We start from the raw sequence: 24,347 nt of genomic DNA, 5'->3' as shown, positions 1-24,347 counted from the left end.
AGTTTTGGATTTACCAATGTTTTTCCTGCCAGAGGACAAACTGATCCCCTAGCTTTGTGGTTCCAGCCACCACCCAACAAGTTGGAAGTCGTTACCTGGATAAGTGAAGTTGTGATCATTTTCATGGACTGGAGGAAGAAGTCGGCACACACACAGAATGGCTGATGCGAAGTTCACATTGATCTGCAGTTCAGTTTGCATTTTGCATCATTAGACAGTACCAGTTTTGAGCAGATTATCTTCTCTGTCAGCACGTGAAGTAGTATAAAGATGATGATTTGGGGGTTTTTTTTGTTGTTTCTTTGTTTGTTGGGGTTTTTTTTAAGATACTTGTTTAAAGGGTGATTTTTTTTTTTTTTTTTCCCCTCGTGTTGAGTGCACAGCCTGCATACTCTGTTGTAAAGAAACTGAGAGTCCTGGTACAAAGGTGTTTCATTTAAGCATACTTAAACCTTATTTGAGCTCTACTTCCCTTAATTAAGAATCTAGCAAACCTGGCATATGAATGTGTTACCATCAACATTCATCACAGTTCTAGAGGATCCAGGATTCCTCTTCACTGAGAGTAGTTTATGACCATCTTCTGAAATAGGTTGCATGTGTTTGTGGGAGGGAGGGAAGTTCCTTCAGCTAATTGCTACAATAGCACCCAATTTTAGAAAGATCAAACAGATTTTAGATGTACCAGTAGCTGTTTTTCCACCTGTGGGGAGCTTTGGTGGGACATCACCAAGAGTAGGCTGGCTGCAGGTGGCAAACAGAAGTGTCCATTGAGAGATTCATGGACCTTCTTGTTCAACGAATAAGTCCCTATTGAATAACAGATTATGCATCCAAGAATTGGAAATGCTCACTCCTTAAGCTGTGAAGTCTGATTCCTCCTCACCTTTGACAAACTTCAGTTGCCATACATAATCTTTGCTGGTAATATTTAACTGGTGCTTAATGTAGCGTTAATGATATAGTTGTTTTATATGTAATTTCCCTGTTTATGCGAAAGGAATGTAATTGATTGAGACAGTTTATTGCTAATTCTTGCTACTAATGGCAAAAATATCTTAATTTAGATGATTTCATGTTAGTTGATTCTGGGTTCCTCACATGGGGTTATTTTGTTGAAATCCACGAAGTGGAAAGGAATCAATATGGGGCTTTGGACACTGGTGGAGGTTTGCAGTGCTCCCACTGCGATTGATTACAACTGCTTTTATACGGCTTTAAAAAGAACAATCTGTATTAAAAACATCATTCTTTGGTATGAGCTCGGAACAGCTCCAAATAGGTTTCCATGGGGGCTGCGCTGCAATCTGACCACTTCAAGGGATTGCAGTAATCACCAGTGGGCCAGGGCAGCGAGGCAGAGGAAAGGCTATTAGGTGGGGAGTTATTGGCATGCATGCCAAAGAGGTTACCCTGGCAGCTTTAATCATTCATCCACATTCTCAAGAGGAGGGAGGAAAATATAAGTGTTAGTTCTTCTGATTGATTAGGAAAAAGGATCAGTAAAGCATGAAAGGAGAGGGGAGGTGTGCGTGGAAGAGCCAGTGCGCGCTAGATTTAAAAGCACTGACTGGGGCAGGTACATGTAGGTATGACCTCTATGCCAAAAGCTACCTGCTTCTCCTGTTGCTGTCAGACTTGTGACTGGTGATTCAAAGACAGGCTAACCTCTTCATTCAGCATTTTCAAAGGAGCGCATTTAGCTTCTTGGTCACGGCTGTGCCTTAAATTTAACCTGTCTGCACATGGGCTGATGTGTCCTTAAAAAACTGATTAGCGTTTCGAGCTGTGACATTGATTTGCATGGTGGTTTTGATCCTATTTTTGGTGAATCCGATGGGTGCTTTTTGGAAAACGTGCAGAAAATTGCTATGCTAATTGAGATAAATCAATCCGTGATGCACATTGCATGCTGCTGGCTTCTGATGCTGTTTCGCCTGCACATTGCCCTTTAATATTTCAGTCTGGAGTAGTGCTTCGGAAGCTGATTCAGCTGTAGCCCCCTCTAAAATAGTTTCCCTGTTGTATTGTGCCTACGTCAAAGGCAGAGTTGAAGAATAAACTGTTCTTTGCACTGATTGATGGCTTGGCATGAAAGCTGAAAGGGCTTTGAATCTTTTAATTTTGGGATTCCCAGAGAAACTTTTGTATTAAACTTCTGCTTTTACATGGGAAACAAGAATTGCTGTGTACCGTACCTTGACTTTTAAGCAGTCTTGAGGTTTTCAAGGTAAAGGAGACAACTAAACTGCAGTGTTCAATTCTGGGTTTCATGTACAAGGAAAGACCTCTTGGTGCAGAGTCAGGGAATGTGATGTAGTGTCAAATCAGGGGGCTCACATAAACAGCACAGCAGTACTGTTTGCTTGGGTTAGCGTATCCTCTATCATTCCTAAGTAACTATTTTTAAGTTGGAGTAAGTTTACGTGGTCATTGGATTAGGAAGGTCCCTTGGTCCTAACCTGTAGCCTGTATGGAGGTGATCTGACCACGCAGCTCCTCAGCTGTAGGTCTGGGGAAGGACCAACAGGGCTGGTCCTCTCTCGAGCTGGGGCTTTCAGCATGAACTGCTGTGGAACCGCAGGAAACTTTCATTGCTGGAGAAAGAAAATGAAATGCTGCAGTTTCATATCCTGTGATCCAGGTAGCTTTTACTTGCTGAGTTGTGAGATGGCTGTGCGGCTTCTGGGGAGACTCTGCCCAGGTGAAGAACTGCTCTTCTTCTATAGTGGTGGCAGAGATCCACAGAAGTAAAGGTTTGCTATTCCAGAAAATTCTGCGTGATTGAATGAGGATGTAGGTGTCTTCTGCAGGGAAGATGATGAAGGCATCTTTTTTAGGGGCAGACCCAACTACGGTCTTGCTCAGCTAGCAGTCCTTTAATACTATTTCACGTGGGCTTGAGCCTAGTTGGATAGCCTAGGAGGGCTGTTGGGTAACTGATGAGGATACCTCTTTGTTCATTTACTAAATATCTGTTGTAGCTGGAGAGCATGGAGCAAGTTGTTTGTTCTGTCCTTCATCACAAACCGTGCCATTGGTACTTGTGCGTAAGGATAAAAAGCTCTGCCTGATCTTGCTGCTGTGCTTGCTTGCCTCCCTCCTGCATCTTCATACAGCAACCTCTGTCCCACCCTGGGCAGCAGAGTTTCTGGATAAGGGATTAGATTAATAGACTAAAGTTTGGTCTCTGTGTGCATCTAGTAGATAAATGATGCACAACTGGAAATCAGACTCTGGAAAGAAGTGGAAAGATAAAAGCTTTTTCCATTGGAATTTACCTCAAACAGGCCGGAACTTTAGAGGATGTTTATTTTTCTCCTCAAGGCAGGACAAGCTTCAGCTCCAAAGCTGTAAGCAGGCCAAAGACCCACTACACAGATCTGTGAGCCTTTATAATGGGAAGAAAAACATTTTCAGTTAAGGTTGAACAAGCTCTCCTGTTACCATTTTAAGTTCTGTTATCACATAATGTACCATATGTCATATAATTACACATTAGGGAATATTTCTAAAGGTACGGATGACTGTTAGAAAACAGGCACACGAGTTTCTATGACTTCGTGAAGATTGTGAACTTAAATCTATCAACTGCAGCCAGTAATTTCATCGGTGCATGGCCATAAGTGAACAGCAGCTGATGTAGTGGTGGCTTGTTGGTGTCTCCTTACCACGGGGGGCTCTTTGCCTTGGAGTATTTCCCTGTGAGCACCATGGATGCGGTGTATTTTCTTTAGTGCGAGCCATGACATAGACTGCTGAAATGCCTGACACCGGCAAGAGTTGTTTTATTAATGCTGTCCCTGTCAAATATGCCTCTGTTTTGGTAATTAGTCTGGCATAACAGACTGTGCGCATCTTTAAAAGCCAGCATATTTTGACTCTTGGCTCTGACATGAGGCAATCTCTGTAAATCAGCTCTTTTGGTAGGCTCCTCTATTGTTGAACGCTAGCGGTAGTAGAAGCAGTTTGTACTACTTGTGTTTATTTTGGGCTCTCTGCCTTCCCTCAGCAGCCACGAGCAGTCAAACCCTTTCTTTATGTGTCGTGAGAGATTGGAGGCCTAAAGCTATAGTTTTGTGCGGCATCAGGAAGTTCTTCTGCATGAGGTACAAGGAGCGTGAATAATCTTTCTGGCATGTGCTCTGGCTGCGGAGCAGCTCTGTGCTGCACCAGACAGGGTCTCAGCTTGCCGCACCACTGCCGGCACCGGCACCATCCCCATGGGCAAACACCCAACTTACAACACCAGTAGGGACAGCCATACAAAGCTGATTTACTCTTCCACCCTTAGCTGAAGAAGGGCAGCAAATATCCCCTAAGACTTTAAAATTACCTTTGGAAATGAGCTCTCCAGAAGTCATCACAGCAATCAAAGCTTGTTACTTAATTGGCCAAAGCCAGCGGTGTGTGTGTGGGGGGTGGCTTTTGCAAATTTGGTCCAGGCAGTTCCCATTGCGAGGCTGGTTTTCACATTGGGCGTGCAGATGAGCAGGACGGCTGGCACGGAAAGGCAGCAGCCTTGGGGAGTGCTTGGAGGGTTTTAAGCCGTTCCAAGGTAAAACTGGGAGATGGTAACTGTGTCAAAACGATTTGGGGGAAATGAGCAATGCAGATGTTGGCTTCTGTATGAAACCCTTGCTCTTAAACTTGCAAAATTCAATCTGGGGCCTGTTATTATGGAAAGAATATTTTTGCTGTGATCACAGTTACCCAGACTGTGGTGTAGGGTAGCTTTCCTGCGGCCGGTTCCCACTCCACTAACATCATTGTTGTGCAGGCAGTATGATTTCTTCAAGGAAGAAAATGGAGAGTCCTTAGAGTGTTGTGCTTAAGTTACATCACTAATTATTAGCGTCTTATATCTCAAAAAATCCCACAACCACCCACCACTGTGCCTCCCACTGCTGCTTCTAACAAAAGCCCCACTACAGTTGGCACAGTGCAATGAAGTGGGGCTTGCTGGGAAGAGTTCAGCCTGCAAGTCCTTAAAAGTGGCCACCACCACCTTGAAAGGAAATAGTGAGGTCTACTTCTTTCCTTCCCTTTTATTCTGTGCCCAGCTGTAGGACATACCAGTGAAAGGAAAGGAAGGTATCTGTAATAAGACAATTAGTGGTAAACATGCCTCGTAACATAAAATCCTACTTCAGATGACACGTTTGTAGCAGGGTACACGCGGGCAGTGTAGTGATGCGCAGGCTGAAGGAGGTTGATGAGCACTGCCAGAGCTGGCACATGCTCACTTCTGGGAACCAGTAACAGGACAGGAAATGGAAGGTGGATGCTCTTCTGGGTAGCGTGTTTCTCTAGGAGAACCTAGTGCTTTGAGGTGTAAATCTGATTTTCCAGTTTTGCGCTTTATAGAGTTTTTTTGTCTGAAATCATGACTCTCATTCCTGGACAACGTTAATGAGGATATAAGGGGACAGTCTCACCGGTGAAATAGGTTTCCCGGTGTGATGAGGGGAGGCAAAGAAATGGCGAACAATGATAGCAAGATGCCTGCGGGCTTTGGGGTCAGCAATGCAGAGGTCTGTTACGACTAAATCCTGTGTTGGGTGGCAGATCATAGTTCCTTTTGCAGGAAGCCTAGGGGAAAATACAGCTTCTCCTTCATACAACTGCCTGTTTTCCTGCCTTCAATGGGAGTCTCTGGAATGGCCCTCGAGTTTTAGATGAATGCGTTCAGGTAGTTAGCTTTCCAAAAATGTAGAGTATATGAAGAATGCATCACTTCAATGAACTCACCAGCTGAACATGCTTTTATACGAGCACTAATAGAACAGCATGATCTGTTAATAGAGGAGGAAAATCTGTTTTCTTTCTCCTTCTTATGTATAAGATCTCCACCTAATCAACAGCTGTAATGCTTGCAATTTTTCAGAGCCTTCTGCCTTAGATATTTGGGATATAACATCACTTTTTAAATATTAGTTTCTGGTTCTGTGCATACTAAACGGGTTACATCTAAAAGACTTCCATCTGGGGAAAAAGGGAGGCAATGTACCATTAATAACCCAGCTGCAAACCTCAAATTCTCTGTCCCATACGTATACCCAAAAAGGCAGAGAACAGAAATTTGAGTGCATCTGTAAGTAATAAAATGTTTCCTTCCATATGTCAGTTACTCATCACTCTTCTGTCTGAGTTTCAAACAGCCACGGCAGCCATGGTAGACATTACTTCTTCACTGCTCCTCACGCCAGCTTTCTTGGCTTCATCCACATAGCATAAAAGTCTTTAATGTCTTATTCCTAAATCATCCCCACGTAATGCGAGGACTAACTGTAACAGCAGAACCGGAAAAGGGAATGGCTATTACAGGGCACTTTGTACTTTTTTCTTAAATTAAGTGCCCCATCCTTTCCCAACCCTCCTATTGTCTGAAGATTGTTTTCAGTTTTTTGCCATTGTAATTTTGATGAATGATTTATGCCTTTCATGAGATGATGAGTCATAACAAGCTTTTTTTGCTTTGTTTCTTCTCTCATTTAGTGTCAGAATGAGGGGTTTTTTAAATATGTCCTGGATGATCTAAATGTATTAAAACAAAAATAATTTAAAATGTAAGCTTTAGTAAAATAAAGACTTTGAGATTTCAAATTCAACCCATAACTAGTATGAGAATATCTTTTATCTAGTACTTAAGGGGTGCTAATCTACATTACATCCATGAGATTTAGATTTATGCCAGTGTAGTCAATAACCAGACAGGAATCTGTGATCATTGGCATGTTGCATGTGAAGTATTTAGGTCACAGGATTTTGCAGCATTATATTCTTGGAATAAAAATGTAAGTGGGATAACAATGACGGACGAGAATGCAATTTCTTTCAAGAGGTAACAAGCAGTTTTTGTGGCTTCAGGGTCAGATTAAAGGACTGATAACAGAGACATCCTTGCCTGTGTGTTCCTGCCGTTTTAATAGATCTGAAAATAAGGCTATTACATAAAAGTGATGTGAGGGCCCTCATTTCAATTTCTAGCCTTAGAAAATAGTCCCTTAAGTATTTGGCCTTCATAATAACTACAAATAGGTTTATGGAGTTAGAATTTGCAAACTTTTTTATTTTTCCTCCTAAGTATATTGAAGTGCTAGTACAGACCTTTCTCTGTCCAAGCCTACTGACAAGTTTTTCCAACTTATCTTTTGTGAACACCCTGGAAGTAGTCCACGGGCCCCCATGGATTCCCAGCTGACAAGCGAGAAAACACTTCTAGAGCAAATATTAAATAAAATTTATTTTTACATAGCATGAAATTGCAAAGCATGGCTTCAGTGCTTGATACTCACTTAAGCACCATGAAGTCTTCTTTTATTTTCATTAACCATCTCTCATTTTCCTAAGCTTACTCTTCATGGAATTATTTTTAACGGCTGTGCGTTTTTTGTTAACTGTTGGTCTTTTCTTTTTATTCTTAACCTTAAGGCAGTTTTCATTCCAAGTGGCCAAGGCAGCTACATGCTTCTGAGCAACTGGGAGAAGAGGTGCAAGCTGTGGGTCTAGAGGGGTGCTGCTATCCCAAGTCTACTAGCCAGCTTGCAAAGAGAGTCTGTTTGGGGACAGTGCAACGCATTTATCTGTGCAAATGCCTGGGGATTTTTAAGATAGAGTATGCTTCTTTGTGCCTTTGGTTTGAGAGGGTGCTCATGTCCTGTCCAAGTTCCGCTAAAGGAGAATCGTTCATACGGGAAGCGAGCTGAAGCAGGGGGCTCTGGCCAGAGAAGCTGCAGAGCATCTTCCTCAGGTGGAGCTTGATGTCTGACCTGAATGCATTTGGGGTTCACTGTACCATATGTTTCTCCCTGTAATAAATATTGTACTGGATCTATAAGGCTGTGGGGAATAGTTTTCTCATTCATATGTTGTTGTGCCATTCACAATACTAGATATTAAATAATGTTTCACATTGTATCCTTTGCATCCCCAGAATACAATACAATGGATGCTCAAATTGCTGCTGAAAACTACCCAGGCTTTTCTTCCACTTCTGTTCCTCTGTTTTCAGCTGGTTTAAATCTTGAGAACATCTCAGCATAGCTAGAAATGAAAGCTTTTGGCAGCTGAAAAGCCATAATTCATTGAAAGAAAGGGAGTGAATATGATGGTGGGGAGCCTGGCTGACCAGGCGCTTGCAGCTTGGGCTGGGTAGGGTTAGCTGCTCAGCTGCCTTACAAAAACTTGAATCTTTAGAAGAACTGTCAGGGATCATTTTTGTCTTCTCTGACTCCTGTGAGGCTGGAAAGAGCAAAAAACCAGGGTTGTTTGTTTTGAAGGGGGGGTGTTGTTTTGGGGGTTTGTTTGATTTTTTGAATTCTACTAAGTTTGCTTCTGATGTAGACAGAAGTGGGAAATGGCCTACGGAATAAATTGATTGGTGAGTTCATATTTTTATTCAACACTAAAAATTCTGGGCACGGACGTGTGATGCTTCTGTTCTCATGCAGACTAATTTTCATTCACTAACATTTGCAAACTCAGGCTGTTTCTCAGCTGTTGCCAAATGCTATTGTCAATTCCCATCACGAGGAAATTTCTCCAGGTAGGTCTTCAAATTTTTTCCCCAGCATGGTGTTGGGTAATATTTACTACTTCTGTTACCCTTTGAAGATTTTATGCCTTTTCTATACTCATGGGCAGCCACCTGCATTTCCTTTTAAATATGTTTTGGTTTTTCCTGCCTGATACTGAGGAGTGGGCTGTTTTGTACCATGACTGTGACTGAAATTAAAATGGGGTGAAGTGGCTTGGTCCATTGTGGCAGCCTGATAAACAGCAGGATATTTGTCCCGTGACAGGGAGTTGTTTTCCTATACAGAAACAGTCTTAACTGCATCTTAATTACAATATCATCTCTACAGCTACTGAGCCACTTCAGGCCTTCCTTTGGAGACATCTTTTAAAGGAATTAAGTCATTTGATGGTGACCAGACATCGTCTTGAATTTCTGCTTTGGACTGCAGCCAGTTCCAGGCAGACTTTGTGGATTAGAAGCAGTAGATGAGAACAGGCCTTTTCTAAACCTATCTTAAAACCAGGGCTTTTTTTCCCCACATATCCCACAGGTAAAAGCTACCGTACCAAATATCATGTTGGTTTTCTTTTCCCCTTTAGAAGAAAAACAGGGTAGCACTGTTTTAGTTCAGAGCTGTTCAGGAAAGTGTCAGGTACCCCCAGTGCAAAGGTCTTTTATTCTGAAATACTCTAGTAATCAGGACGGCCTTTCTGCTTTCCGTGAAGAATAATTTTTTTTAATTTTAGATCAAACTGAAGAGCAGTTTTCTGCTGTGAAGAAGCTTAGAACGTTGGAACAGGAATCCATTGCCAAAAGCCTCCTAAAAAAAAAAAAAGTCACAAATGCCTTCAACAATATTTTTTAGACCTCTGGGAGAAAATTTACCTCAAAGTCAGGTGTGGGTCTTTGCATACGGGAGTTACCCCTTTCACAGTTTGGTACCCCTTTAGGAAAGCTACTGTGAATGTTGAGTAGAGTAAAATTGGTAATAATGCCGTGCAGTATAACATAAGGTGGAAACCCTTGGAACTCAGAGCAGCAGGTTTGGAAGGTTATATGAGATAAAAGAAAGGACTCAATTTGGCATAGTATTGCTTTTTGACTTAAAACTCCATTTGCAATTGTCATACTTTTTTCAACAAGTCGTGGCAAATGGGCGTTCACAGAAATGCTGGTAAAAGTAATAGTAGTAATAGTGGCAGGTACCTTCTCAGTTATCAGAGATACATGGGTTTATGCTCTGTTGAGAAAGCCAAGTTGCTGTAGAGGAAGACAATTTCTAGTCTTTCAAAGCCTGAATTGTCAATGTGAAAGGATGACTGATACCTTGTTCTATTATCAGCTCATTTTAGCAGAACCTTTCTTTAGTGGGGAAATACTTGCAGACATAAAAATATGGTGAAAGTCACAAGAAGACAACTTTTTAGCCTGTTACAGCTACAGTTAAACTTTAGGAGAGATGTGTTCATTTAGGAATAGGAGCATCTTGCCTGACCAGAATTTTGGAGATGCGCTGTCTGATTCAGCTGGAAATATCATAATCCTTAATCAAACAGCACTGTCTTGGAAACATCTGTAGTCCCAGTTGTTCGTTCTAACTTGTGAGGAGTTTCGTGAGGTTTGGCTTGATGTACATCCGAGATGGTTTTTGAGATGTGCTCTTGTTGGTTCCCATTTGAGATCAAATGGTAGACTTCATGTGACAGCCTATAGATTTGTATATTTGAGATCTTGACAGAGGGCTTCAATCCTGGAATTAGCTTCTTTCTTGTTACAGAAGCTCTGCAGAGTATATTGCAAATCCTATTTATTCATTAATGCATTTAATGAGAGGAAGTGTGATTTGAAAGGGGCTTGCTTCCTAAAGATTGGGTGGTTTCTTAGTTTTCATTGTGCAGCCTTGGATTTTTTTTATGCTATAATTTTACAAATTTCTTTAACATATATATATGTGTATACTGTTGAGTGTGCCATCATCAAATTTGGAAATAGGAGCAAATATGAAGAGACTGCTGCACTAGAGAACTGTTATCTTTTTAACCATTCCTTCTTATCTGTTTTCCAGAGAGCAGATTTGACCTCTGATAAAGATTTATACCTTGACAACAGCTCTGTTGAAGAAGCATCAGGCGTCTATCCAATTGATGATGATGATTATTCTTCTGGGTCAGGTTCAGGTGAGACCACATGCCACAATTTGATTTTAAAAAGTGTAAGAAGTAATGCAATTATTTGCGGAAAAGCTGTGCAGTTTTCCTTTATAAGCTGGAGATGATTCTTTCAGTGAGTACCATGAGTGCTTGGCTCTCTGTTTACAGTGCACTGAGCATCCCTGCAGGCTGGGTTTTAAATATTAACTTTCTGCTCTTTTCTCTTACTCCTTAGTTGCATCATTTCATTGTGATTTTTTCTCTCTTTTGTCCCTCTGGTTTCTGTGTAGATCTCTCTAGAGTTTAGAAATAAGGACTAGAGAAGGCTTAGTTCTCCCATAGCATAATGCTAATTTAGTAGTCTGTAAGAAAACATAGCAGGAGCAAACTTGTTTTCTCTCATATGCATTCAGGTTGACATAAACATGGTGTCCATTTCTTTTTTGTTGTTGTTTTAAATTTGGAAGTCTAGATACTGCCAAAAACATGACAGTTTTCTCTGAGGTAATTACATCCATATAGTGAATAAAGAAATTCATAAACATAACGTTGAGTTCTCAGACTTAAACACTCATTAGAGGCATGTAGCTAGCTCATCATTTTTCAAAAAACTGTCAGTGAAACCTCATTAATCATTTCTCTTAGAAAGCCTCTTTGCGGAATGTCTTCTAGACTAGCTGGGAGGCTCCAGCCATTAAAAGTTAAGTACAGGATTTTATGGTAGTTCTGGAAGAGAAGTTTCCTTACTGTTGTGAGCATTTGCTGAGCTGTTGTGGAAATCCCATTTATTTTCCAAGTGTGTTACTTATTTGTTTGTTATTGCACTTTTTGTAATCTGTCTTTTGATGTTTATATATACGTGTGAATTTTTAAAGGGTGAGCCCTTCTTTTAGCACCTTGTAAGCCACAGCTGAGATTTTTTGGATGGATTTTTGCTTTTCCTTTCTTTTGGAGGTTCAAGGATACGTTACAATGAAGTCTGCAGAGATCTGATTGTGCTGCCAGGCAAATCCAAGCCCATAGATCATTGGCACCTGGGTGCACCTGGTAATACCCTGCATTTTGGGAGTCCTCCACAGGGGGAGTTTGAAGTTCCAATGTGATCAGAGGCTTAATTGGACATCCATGCTGTAGACTTCTTTGAGGGGAAATTTAACATTTCATCTGAAAAAAAAAAAAAAACCCCAACACCCAAGTCAGTGATTTCATCCAGTTTCCAGGACTCTCTAAGGAAAAGTCTGATCTCTGAGAAAATTGCTCTTTCAGTCAGCATCTGATTCTGTCCTGACTTGAGATGCTGTTGATTTTGTAAGCTTCAGGAAAGGAGATAGGTTGACAATAAATAGCGGTATGATATAAGGAATGGGCTGTTCTGGTTTTGTTTCATCTCTATGTGGAGTTTGGCTGTTCCTAATATGGATGATTCAAAATGCAGCCCTGCTTCTGAAGTGGAAAAGACTATAAAAGAACTGGCTTCAGATTTTATTAACCCATCTCAGTGGTAAAGGTGGAGCCAGAAGGACAGAAAGTACCTCTAGACTTCACCAACAGTAACACCTTGGCTTTCTTTTCTCCCTTTACCTGTGCTCAGCCTTGAGCCATGGGTGGAAGACGGAGTAATAACACACACACATGCTACCTCTGGCAATCTCTTTCTTTCCTACAACAAAGCAGGAAAAGTCTCATTGTAGACTGAGACTAGCTGGATGCCCCTCCAGAGAGCTCATGTGACAGTACCAAAATATAAGTCTTTTGAACAGAGGAAGACGTCTAATTTCAAATAATCTTCTAAGCAATCTATGAGCCGAGTTTTATTCACTTAAGGAAAAAATCTCAAGAGGGAAGTAAATTAGCATCCTCTCCACTCTACTCATCCTATACTTACTGCTATCTCAATTTTATGAAGTAGAAAGTGTCTTGCAGATCAATTTTCCTCACATTATGTTGAATATGTCTCTCTTTACTTGATACTCAGTGATGTAGTGTTCCTAGCAGGAAGAGCCTTCCTGCTCAAGAGTGGTTTTCTTGCTATGTAATTCCACTCCAAGCAAACAGATCCAAGATGACAACATGCTGACTCCTTTCCTTGGTACGAAAATTGTTAGCTGCCACCAGGCCTTTGGAAATAAACAGGAATTGTCAGCACCACCATTAATGCCCTTGCAGGTCTGCAAGCAGCATTAACATGGACAAATGTCACTGTAAGCATGACACATTTCAAACTAGAAATTGGCTGAGGGCTTTTTCTAAGGAGGAAAAAAAGGTGATGGTGTTCTGGTTTTTTTCCTTTCCTTTCATAGCCTCGCTAGTCTTCATGTACGTTCAGCTACTAATGTTTGTCTGACCAAGTGTTCGGTCTGAATCCTTTGGTCAACTGTTTCTGAAGGGACCATGCCTGCTTCCTGATTGTCCTATATCAACATCGGAAAGTCTGTAGTGAATTCGTTAGTTCATTGTTTCCTTCTTGCAGTCTCCATCTCTGAGGATATGCCTCAGTCTGTCATCACTCTTCTTAGTGTAGGTGTATATCGCGTAATAATAAAAGAGAAAAAAAAATTTTCCTGCCTATATACAACTTGAAATGCTTTTATAATTACTGTTGCTTTTTCCTCTGGCATAAAAGATCTTAACTGAGCCCTAGTCTTGCAAGTACCTGGAATTAGCTGCTAAGCAGCATGACTACCTTTATGTTAAGGAAAGCAACCATCTCTATTAGATTTATCTACACATTATCTGGAAAACTGTCTGATTCTTGCATATTCTCTTAAGTTACTCCTGGTAGACAAGTCTATGCAATATATATCAGAATCTGATGCAGATTTTCCTTCTCCTTATTCTCTTTCCCCAACCTAATATTTCTCAGTCAATCGCAGCCCGAGTTGAGAAGGTTAGCTCAGGATGAACTAGGTCTAGATTAACATTGTGACTGGGGACTGTTCTTGGAGGTAAGTTATGGTGGTGGGGCTGGAGCTCCTCCAAGAAACACAACAGCAGATCTGCTTTGGCTCTTGACCTAATGGGAAGCTGAAGTTAGGCTCCAAGGCCAGAAGCCATTTTAGGAGTCTGGTGGCAGTGTGGCGTGGGGATGGGTGAGGGCTGATGGCTGGGTCTTGGGGCCATGGTTCTAGGTGGGGGAGGCACGGGCGCTCTCCCAGGTGCTGAACAGGAGCTGGCATGGGGGCCACGACCGATGCTGGATGCTCCTGGCCCTGGTGGCAGTGTGCCTAGCAGGCACTCCAGGTGGGGCGACACACTCTCTCCTGGTGTCCTTCCGCTCCTGTAGTGCAGGCAACACAGCAAGTATTCATTTTTCTACTTCCTAAGGTCCCACTCATATGTGCCTTTCGGATTGCCTTGGAGCAAGAGATTCTTCTGTCCACCTGCTACACCAGCCCCAAGCATGCTTCATGACATTGACTGCCTGGTTCTCCAGGTCCTTTAACGTAAAAACCTACTGTGATACTGTTTGAAAGTGTTTTTGTTGTGCTGGACAGAATCTTCAGTATAGTTAGGACTCTTCCTTTTATTTTCTTCAAGTTCTGTTGGGTTTTTTCCCCTCCTCAGGTGAGAATTACCAGAGACATACCATCCTTGCACTGTCCCCATTTATTTCAGTTGCAGTTCCCTGATAGGGCACAAGTATTATGTTTACACTGTCATCTCTGGTTGCCTAATGCTGTGTTGATTAAGGGTTGTGTTGGGGGCTTTTCATATGAATGGGGGTGAGATAAGTCAGCTAAAAATGCATCATTCTGGTATGTGCCACGCTGATGATAGAGATGGAAGGTGTGAAAGAGATGGTGGGTATGTGCGTGCCCACCTTATGACAAGTTTGTGGTGGTAGTACTCCCAGAAAGCGATATGCAACAGCAAACAAATATGATGCCAAAAGATAGGGTGAAATGACTGGATTTGTTTGGTAGCAAGAGTTAATCACTGGCTGCTTTGCAAGTAAGAGTGCTAACTACTGTGGGGTTTTTGTAGTATATAATGATTTAAGCTGGCACAGTCTTGATTTCCTGACAAGTTTTCTTAAGCACCAAAAGTGTGAAAGAGCATTTGCGTTCCCATAGTCCAAGGGGCAGCTAATAGACGCATCACCAAGGGCTATACTAGATTTTTCCAATACTACAGCACAATTTAGAGCTATTTTGACCACTATGGAGACAGCAGTTGGGCTTCCTGAAGAAGTTGCAGTGGATAAAAGATGGTGTGTGATGGTCGAGAGCTTTCAACTCTTTACCACAGAGATGGATATGGGTTTAATTACTGCAGGGTTTTTGCAGTGCCCTCACTAAGAGGGCAGTGTCTATTTGTAGAGGGAGTCAAGGCAGTTAATACCCAACACCATCACCCAAGCTGGCCAAATCCAGAAACCATCTAAAGAGATAGTGCTATTTTCAAGAGTCTAAGCTCTTACACTCCAACGGTATTTGGACGATATTCCTCTTAACAACCTAGTTGGAAGTTATGCTCATGACACCCTGTAGGTTTTTTCTTTCCAATCCTATTTGGATTCAGGGAGGGGGGATGGTTCGTTCTTTTTTTTTTTTTTTTTTCTTTTTTGCCTTTTAGGGAACATCATATAATGTAAAATGCTATTGGTATGTTCTGGAGAGTATTAGAGAGGGTTCTTTTGATCCCTCAGTCCTACTTACGGGTAGTTCTGAGAAAACTACTGTCAGTTTAGCAAGGGAAATTCCTTCTGTTTGTTTAGACCTACTCCATGCCAAGCAAAGACCTGTCTAGATAAAGCTAATTAGAAAGCAGGAACCATGGGGATGTGTCTGAGCCAGTACCTGAGTCAGGCCTAAATGACAGGTGCCCTGATGTTTTTGGCATTGCCAGGATTCACCTGACACTGCACGGAAGAGGAGTTGGGTACCTTTGGTCCAAATCTAGTGACTAGTCCAGGGGTTAGATTAGTCACACATTTGTTGAGAGACCAGAGATCTGCATCCCCTGTAGCCAGAGAGGTTCAGACCTGTAATGCTCATCATTTTATCTGTCAGACACAACTATTGCCTGAAGCGAAGGTGGCATTTAAGGATTTGGAGGAGCAGTTGTGATTAAATGGGACTTATCTTTTCATAAAAAGAAGAAACTAAAGTTCTGTACTCTCAAAGTGTGTTTTATCAGATCTCTAATCTGATCATCAATTTTAATTTCCTTGACTGTGAAAGTCTTGTGTAATTTGGAGGAACTTTGGAACGTAAAACAGGCTGAGCTATCCATTGAGCCCTTATTTCTCAAAGAAAACTCTTGAGGCAAAGCCAGAAAAATTTTCCTGTTGGATGCCTTTCCTCACCTCTGTTTTGAAGCAGGATGTTGTTTTTTTGATCTTTGAGTAGCATTTCAGGAAAATACCTGATTCTTGTTGTGAGGTCTTTATTCTGGAGGTTGCACTGTAATTTTGGTATCTCTGAAGGTTTTTCCAGTATTACTCTGTGCTGGTGGCTTTAATGTAGTACTTTTTTTAATTATTCCAAATTTTCTTTTCTACAGTACAGAAGTTGTTTTAGTTATTGTCTTGTTAGTGCCTGTCCTTTCAATGCCAAATGTATATAATTCTTGATCGTGAGTTCAAAGCTTTGTTATTGCGCTCGTATTTTCAGCCTGTTTTCTTTCTCTACAAAAATAAGATAAAAAGTCAGTTTGGAATGAGTGAGTCATACTATTCTGCTGTAAGAGGATATATTTTTATTTGGTAGGAATTACTCTTATGCACATTTGCTGGATTTATTACCCAATAGTTACTTGGGTAGCAGGTGTCTGTAATGAGCAGAGCACATTGAGATTCCTAAGGAGTGGTCCAAAAATAGGTCAATTCTTTTCCTTTTTCAGGCCTTGCAATAATTTAGTCTCTTATCCGTGTCTTCTTCCTTCCAGTATCACTAAAGGGTATTTATTAGATGTGTCCATTATCTTATTCTAAAGGAGCCTTCATATTCCAACAGGGCTTTGAATGTGGAGGAAATTAAATTTAAGGTCATCTTTAGGGAGCTTTCTGTCCTCTTACTCTGTATTCAAAAGAAAAAGGCTTCTGAATTATGTGGAGTCTAAAAACATTGGAATTCCTACTGAGTGAAACATAAAGTAATAGCACTCTTCCTGTAGAAAAAAACCAAGTAGTTTCTAATGTTTGAGGGTTTTAACAGATTTGCTGTAGAGGAGAGAGATTATTGTTGAAACAGTATGTTACAGGGAAAAACTGTTCAGTTCATGTGATTTAAGTCAAGTCAGGACAAAGAAGTTTGTTGATTTGATTTATTTATGATATGCAATTAACTGGCAATCATTGAACGATACCTTTGGGCTTAATATCAGCAATACAACAGATAACCACAATACCAGCCACTTAAAAAATGGTGACACGCAACTACAAATTTCCAGCCCCCCTTCTATAACTGATCCCAATGTGTACCACATGCACATACAGATTTTTGTGCACACACGTGCCCCCTTCTCGCAGGCCATGGAGTGTGCAAACTCCCCTCATCTGGGTGCGGAGGTCCCCCTGCCCACACACTCTCACTGTGGGAGACGTGGGTGCCCCCAGCCCCATGTGCTCCCGGGGCCCCACCACCTCCTGCCACCCCCAGGAGGTGACCCTGCACCCCTGGGGTGCAGGTTCCAGGGGTGCGCCCGTGGTGGCCACGGCAGAGCTGGAGATGGCTGCTGGGGGCACCCAAGGTGGGGGGTGGTGGCGCTGCCAAGCCCCAGCAGAGCCCCCAGTGCCACGGGGCCACATCAGACAGGGTCACACCAGCCCTTATGGCTGCTGCTTCCCCTCCAGGGTTTTCCTGCCCCGTTGCAAGTGTTTATGCTTTTTTCATACCCCTTTTCGGGCTGGTTCCTTCTGTTTCAAAAATACCATGGTAATTTCCCAGTTACTGCTTAATCTGGCTGATGACCCCTCTTCCTCTTCCATGGCATCACTTGGGGCAAATACCCTCCTGACAGTTTGGGGCATGCTGTTTGCACCTGCATCTTTATCTTAGCAGGCATTGTCATCTAGGCCATTTGCCTAGGGTGGGCTGTGCAAGCACCCCTGCCTCGGTGTCATAATAAAAAATGTAATTGGTCTGGAAGAATTTCACAGGTCAAGGAAATGTCACTTTTTTTTGTCTCCAGGTGCTGAAGAAGATGAGGATAGTGCAGTGATAACAACATCAAGAACACTTCCAAAGTTACCGACACCTAGTGATGCATCTAGGGCTGAGACCACCACGGTGAAAATGCAGACCAAGGTGCCTGCAGAAACAAAGGTGTGTGGCTGGAGAGCAACACTATTTACAAAGGTTCCGCTGTACCCTGTTGGTGGCTTGATGTTAACTTTGTTTGATTGCTACGGATTAAAAAGCCTCCACAAACTTTACTTAATGCTACTGCAGCCTGTTATATGAATACAGAGCTGCTCAGTTTTATTCCTACTAGAAAGTCTGCGTAGGGATGTCTGGATTTCACATGAAAGAAAAGAGATGCAAAAAAGAGTATCTCATGATACACAAGACAGTTTCTCATGATACCTTTGAGTCCAAGCTGTACCTTTTTTACATCTCTCAGAGTTATTCAAAAATTCTACATGAAACTTCCCTTCTCAAAGGAGAATGTTGTGTGGCTTGCTGTAGTTTGAACACTTGCCAGGTTCCATTTGCTATTTCAATATTTCCTTCTACCACCATAGGTAATATTGTCTTGACTAAGTTATCCTCAAAGGTGTTCTGAATATAGCATACCTGATGTGTTAATTTCAGAATTGTTATTTCATTCAGAGGCTGTTATTCTGATAAACACAGGCAATATTTAACAGCTGTTTGCCAAATATACTTTTGGGGGTTCTAAACTTGTGGATAGTGCTTTTCATTCTGACATCGGTGACAACAAATAGATTCAGTTACAGTGTCTAGCACAGCTTTCAGCGGTCAAAAAGCTTCCCATGTGTGTTGTGTTTGTGGGTAATGTGGAGTACGCACGTGGAGCCACAGCTTCGTGGCTGCCCATGATGGGCAATGACTGTGTCGGCTTGCGGTGCACCCTGTCTGTAAGCAGTGTTCTGTTTTTCTTTTTGTGCCAGTCACCTGAAGAAATCGATAAAGAGGAAAGGCCCGAGACAGATGCCAAGAAAAAGAGTGATGAGCCAGGGGATGACACTGACGTGTTCACCGAGAAGCATTCAGAAAACCTCTTCCAGAGAACAGAAGTTCTGGCAGGTAAGGCATCGTTTGCCAAGGTCCATCTCGCCAGAAATACCACAGAAAACAGAGGGGATCCATATCAAATAATGCAAACTCAACCTTTGTGTTTTCTTGATAGTTTCTTGAACATATTCATGGGGGTAGTCAGTGATTGATTTAATGAGAATGAGACGGGCATCTTCTGGAGTTATTTGATGGCTAATTGATTTGATGCCCGCAAGTTGAATAGTGCCTGCTGAATATCTGGAGCTTCCACAGCCCAGAAAGAGAGTTGCGATTTGGATTGATGCTTGCAGTGCAGAAATGTATTTCTCACCCATGCTCCTGAGAGCACATCACTGTCTGGTCTGTCTGGTGCAGATAGACACTGCCTGGGAGGAGCTCATGGCAGGAGTGGGTGGATGGAGAGGGATGGATGAGTGCTGTCCTTATGATACAGAGGGTCTATTTTCATTCATAACCCAGGGAGGCACAGGTTGGCCACCAATGTTTTTACGTGGCTTTCCTACATGTGTGGTTTTTTTGGCATAAGAACAGTGTTTACAGGTATACTTTTCCCCCGTGTCCTCGGAGGGGCTGTTGGGAGCTATGAAGGTCACACAGTTTTGGACCATATCTTCCTCTGAGCACCAAAATGTGAAACAGCCTTAATATCCACATCAGTGGAAGCATGTGCGTTTGCTCTTGAAGTCTAGTTGGAGTTGATAGTTTCTACACACTCGCAAGTGCATGATGAATGTAATGCCTCTGTTCCTGCAGCTCCATGAAATGTTCTCGCCTATTACTCATCAATAGGAAATTCATTTCGGTCTAGAGTCAGAGTGAAAGCAAATGGAGAAAAGGGATAACCCATTTCTTAGCTAGTGTAACAAAATAGTTCTTTTAAGTCTGAAAATGGTAACTGTTGAAAAATGAGTTTGAAAGAAACTTAAATGTTTATTATTATAAATGAAGACAAATTTATTCTCTGGCAGTATGGGTGGCTTTCTTCATTGAGGTTTTGGAAAATTTTTAATAACTTTTTTAGAACTGTGGGTTGTTGGATCACTCACTTATAGGTGAAAGGTCCTTTTAAATGATCGCCTTCATAAACACAAACAGGCTTTCTGAGAATATATTTCAGGATACTAATAATCAAGACAGCTGCATAATGGGAGCCCTATTCTGTAATCTGAAAGTAATGGCAAACGCATTGTGTGAGATGAAAAAGAGACATGGTGCTAAACTTGTTTTTCCGGCATATTGTGAATCTCTGTTTCTTTGATTACAGCTGTTATTGCTGGCGGAGTTATTGGTTTTCTTTTCGCAATCTTCCTTATCCTGCTGCTGGTATATCGCATGAGAAAGAAGGATGAAGGCAGTTACGACCTTGGTGAACGTAAACCATCCTGTGCTGCCTATCAAAAGGCACCTACTAAGGAGTTTTATGCATAAAATTCCTATTTAGTGTCTCTATTTATGAGATCACTGAACTTTTTTAAATAAAGCTTTTGCATAGAATAATGAAGATCTTTTTTTTTTTTTTCATTACAGAGCCATTACGGCACCTTTATGATAAAATCCCATTGTATTTAAAACTTTCCATGTATTCCTTTAAAAATGTAAAATTAAAACTTAACATTTGCAGTGTTCTGTGAATAACAGTGGCAAAGCATTATTTTATAAAACCATTGATGTTCACTGAATCATTTTTAAAACTTTATGCATAAATATAAAATAATGAAAATTATTGTTTTATCCTATGGTTCAATGAAAGTTGTTTAATTTTTGTCGGCATGTCTCAGATTGATCTTACAAGTTAGTTTTTATTTCATTAATTTATCTGTTTCCAAAAAATGCCTTTTTGTAGTTGTCATGGTGCAATTTGTCTCCAGATAATTCAGATAACAGTAACTTTTAGTGTAAATGTAATTTTTCAGCTATGTAAACTTTAACCTCCACTTTGTATAAATTTAAGTGTCAGAATATCAATTTTACACTTTGCATTGTTTCTCAGCGTACCTGTAGCTTCAGTGAGATTTGTAACAGCAAATTAATGTGTAAAATTGGATTATTACTACAAACTGTGTAGTCGTGTTCTTACTAAACAAATCTCCTGTACAGAAGATTTGGAGTAAGCTACTGACAAACCTAAGCAAACCCAAAGACTCTAACAGTATTTTGAGAAATTGCTGCAGATTTCTATGGCCACTGTATTTGTTAATTATTTGCAATTTGAAGGTACAAGTAGGGGTTTAAATTTTTGTTCTTTAAAAATACATTTAAGTTGTAAACGTCTTTTAAAGCCTTTGAAGTGCCTATGATTATATGTAACTCGTCGCAGACTGGTGTTAATGAGTATATAACAGTAAAAGAAAATGTTGGTATTTTATAAGCACAGACAATTCTAATGGTAACTTTTGTAGTCTTACATGGATAGACATAATTGTAATTTGGGAACATAAACACTACTGAATAAATCATGTGGCCTAATACTGAGAATTCCATTGTGATATACTTTTGTACGCTTTTCATTTTATGTCTACTTGCTTATGTTTTAATGTCATAGAGTACATCCAGTAGATCTTTAAAAATCCAGACCAAAAGAAAAAGGCTGTTGATCAGGCTGATCCTCGGACCAGATTTATTGCTGAGAAAAGTGGGAATGTTTAAGTCTTGCATCTGGTGTATGAGTTATGAGTCATTTGACCTTTGCAGTATATTTAATGGCAGTATTGACACAGGCCTGTTCTTCCTGCAAATGATGTTTTCCGTACTGTAAAATTCAAAGGAGTACCCGGTTTCATTTATTGTGTATATCGGGTTTTGATTTGTTGTTCTGGTTTTTTTTTTCCTCGGCCTTTTAGAGAATTTTGGTTTATTCTGCTCGGACTCCAGCAGAAGAGTTGAGACAAGTGGAATATCTTCATAAGAGAAGAAGGAAATATTCCAAGTAGAAGAGAAAAGGCTCTGTTGCTTAGACAGCAGATAGGTGTTGGATAGAGGGGCATGTGGAGAAGACGATAGTCTGCCTCCTTATATTATGCTTTGTAACAGACAAATGGCTTCGTCTTCTGCTCTGTTAACCTCCTCATTTTTTATTTTTGAGATTTCCAAAATATAGGTGTTCGGGACGTCAAGCTGAACTGCTTCTCAGAAATGGCAATGTATTGTAAATAAGATCTGGTAGCTCTTCAGATAGGAGTTGCATAACTTGTATTTGTTGTTGTCCCAAGTTCAGTGGTCATTTAGGAACAAACAAACGCTATCCTGTGCTAAAATATTTAATATATTGCTTTTTAAATTACTTACACTTACTGGCAAGTTTTTCAAAGCCATACAAGTTCAGCAAGTAAAAACAGGGTAAGAATTTAACAGGTATATCTTATTGTGCAATATTTAGTGAAATTCAATTAGTAAAATAACTGCTTGAAATAACTGTGCCAAGAAAAGAAAGTTTCTGGCAAATGCTGTGCCACTGCTGTAAAATAAAGCATTTGTTAAAGTGCCAAAATAAAGTCTACCATGCCTAAACTAATACTTTATTTGTATAGTCTGACATCCAGTTTTTTGAAGCCCAGTTTGCTTAAGGTAGTAGATCTGAATTTTCTTTAAGGGTGCAATGAATATCACTGTAAGTACAGCTATAAATATTAAACACCAGATAAATTGTCTCCTCCTCCTTCATAAGCAAATTGGTATTAAGAAGCTGTTTTATTTTTATTTATAAATGTTAGACTCTGCCTGTATACCTAATGCACAGGACGCTTTATCCAACGTAGATGTCTGTTGTAATTATGCAGGCTACCAAATATTATGCTTGTTGGGTTCCTCCTGCATCTGCTTACAAGCAGAAGCAACAGTGAAGTTTCAGCTCTGTTTCACCACTCGCCTTTTTTTCCCCCATACACATCCATTATCCACTCTGTTATATGCACAAGAGGTTTAATGCTTCGGCTGTGTACACGGACTTAAAGTATCACAGTTCTCCCACCCTCCCTAACAAAAACTTGAAACTTCTTTAACATGGAGTAGGCATGATAGTAGCATTTATCATCTGGCGATCTCTTTGGCTTTCTCTTTTCAGTGCCAAACCATACTATTAGGGAAGAATTCTAACAGAGCTATCATCTCAATTATAAACATCGGTTCAGTTTTCTTCAGTCTGAAAACCAGGCTGATACAGATACCCGGCTTCCAGCGACGCTGTTCAGAAGAAATGGGCAGCTGAATGCGCGTCTCTTATACTGAGCCTTCCTGGCAGGAGTTGGTCTTCGGTTTTGCTTCCCTTTTCTTCTCCCCTTCCTGAATCAGTTTCTACCAATACTCTGGCTACTCATGGATGTTGCTGGGCAGCTGGGAGTCCCGGTGCCAGGCTGTGGATGCTGCGCCACGTGCCCGCAGCTAGCAGCGGCTTCTGTACCTCTGGGATGGCTTTTCCTAAAGACCCTTGGCTCTTTTCCGCTGGAGCTGCTGTAATAGCTCTGAAATTCCTCAGCAACCTGAACCGGCACCTCCTTGTGATTGATAGGCTCTAAGTGTTTATCAGAATGCCATTTTGCTTTGATTTACTCTGCGTTATAAATGGTTACTTCCTCTTAAATTATTTGCAAATGAAGCCTGATGCAGGTAATGTAAATCTTAACTTTAAAAAAGTCTCTTACCTTTGCTTTATCCATGGAAAAATAACTTCAGAAGTTGAGTTCTTTGTTCCTCTGCTTGACAGCTTTAAAAGTGAATTGTAGCTCATGTTTACAGGCTGTGTTGCTAGTTTTTTCTTCACTTAGAGCATTGCACTTTGTTGAAATAGGATAAATTAAAACCAAAATTGTTCTCTTGTATCTCCTAACAAGAGAATAGCATATTTGTAACTTTGGCTACTTGTTGCTCTTTTTTTCCCTTGGAGCTGTATATTGACATGATGGTGGAGTGCAGTCTTAAGTGACAGATACTATTTTTAAGCAACGTACGGAATACAGGAGACTTTTGTAAGGAAAGAAGTATCCAGGTAAACATTGAACAAAAATGTTTGTGTGAGGGAAATGATGACAGCATGCTTCGTATTAGATTCTGTGTTCAAGTAAGCAAACAAGGAGAAGGGGGAAAGGAATCTGAGGGGAAAAAGGTCTTTAAGGAAACTATTCTTACAGATGGAAATAATGTAGCAATTTTTTTTTTAAACTTGCAATCAGTTATATTTGTAACTTAGTATTTGCTTAATCAGACTGGCATCAATTCCTTTAAGGAATTTGCAATATTATTGCCCATTTTTAATGAGGTTTAATGTTAGTTCTGTTACATTTAAGCTCTGCCTGTGCATGCCAGAGCTCTGAACCTTGGTGTGAAAACTCCCTGCTGTGACCTTTTAGAGCATTGCCTTTCCAAAACTTTCTTCAGGTTGAGGAAGCACGACTTTTCTGTGCAGTTTGTCTGAGAAAAGATACAGAAAGTATCCCCCTCCCTGGCACATCTTTTGGTCCTGGGACGGCTTGCGGCTGG

At 40.9% G+C, this 24,347-nt stretch overlaps 1 protein-coding gene across 1 annotated transcript in view; it reads left to right on the top strand.

The window, feature by feature from the left end:
* The window catches only part of SDC2 (syndecan 2), a 60,955-nt gene extending 38,554 nt beyond the window's left edge, over positions 1–22,401 (top strand). The window contains exons 2-5 of the mRNA XM_059815350.1: positions 10,587–10,698; positions 17,806–17,939; positions 18,749–18,884; positions 20,140–22,401. Of these exons, the coding sequence (XP_059671333.1) occupies positions 10,587–10,698; positions 17,806–17,939; positions 18,749–18,884; positions 20,140–20,303 (546 nt within the window). The 3' untranslated portion in view covers positions 20,304–22,401. The remainder of the gene's footprint in view (positions 1–10,586; positions 10,699–17,805; positions 17,940–18,748; positions 18,885–20,139) is intronic.
* The last annotated feature ends 1,946 nt before the right edge of the window (positions 22,402–24,347 follow it).

This window comes from Gavia stellata, chromosome 3, assembly GCF_030936135.1.
Source record: "Gavia stellata isolate bGavSte3 chromosome 3, bGavSte3.hap2, whole genome shotgun sequence".
NCBI classification, from domain to species: Eukaryota; Metazoa; Chordata; class Aves; order Gaviiformes; family Gaviidae; genus Gavia; species Gavia stellata.
Note: the sequence above shows the minus strand (reverse complement) of the source record. Positions and strands in the feature narration are given on the sequence as shown.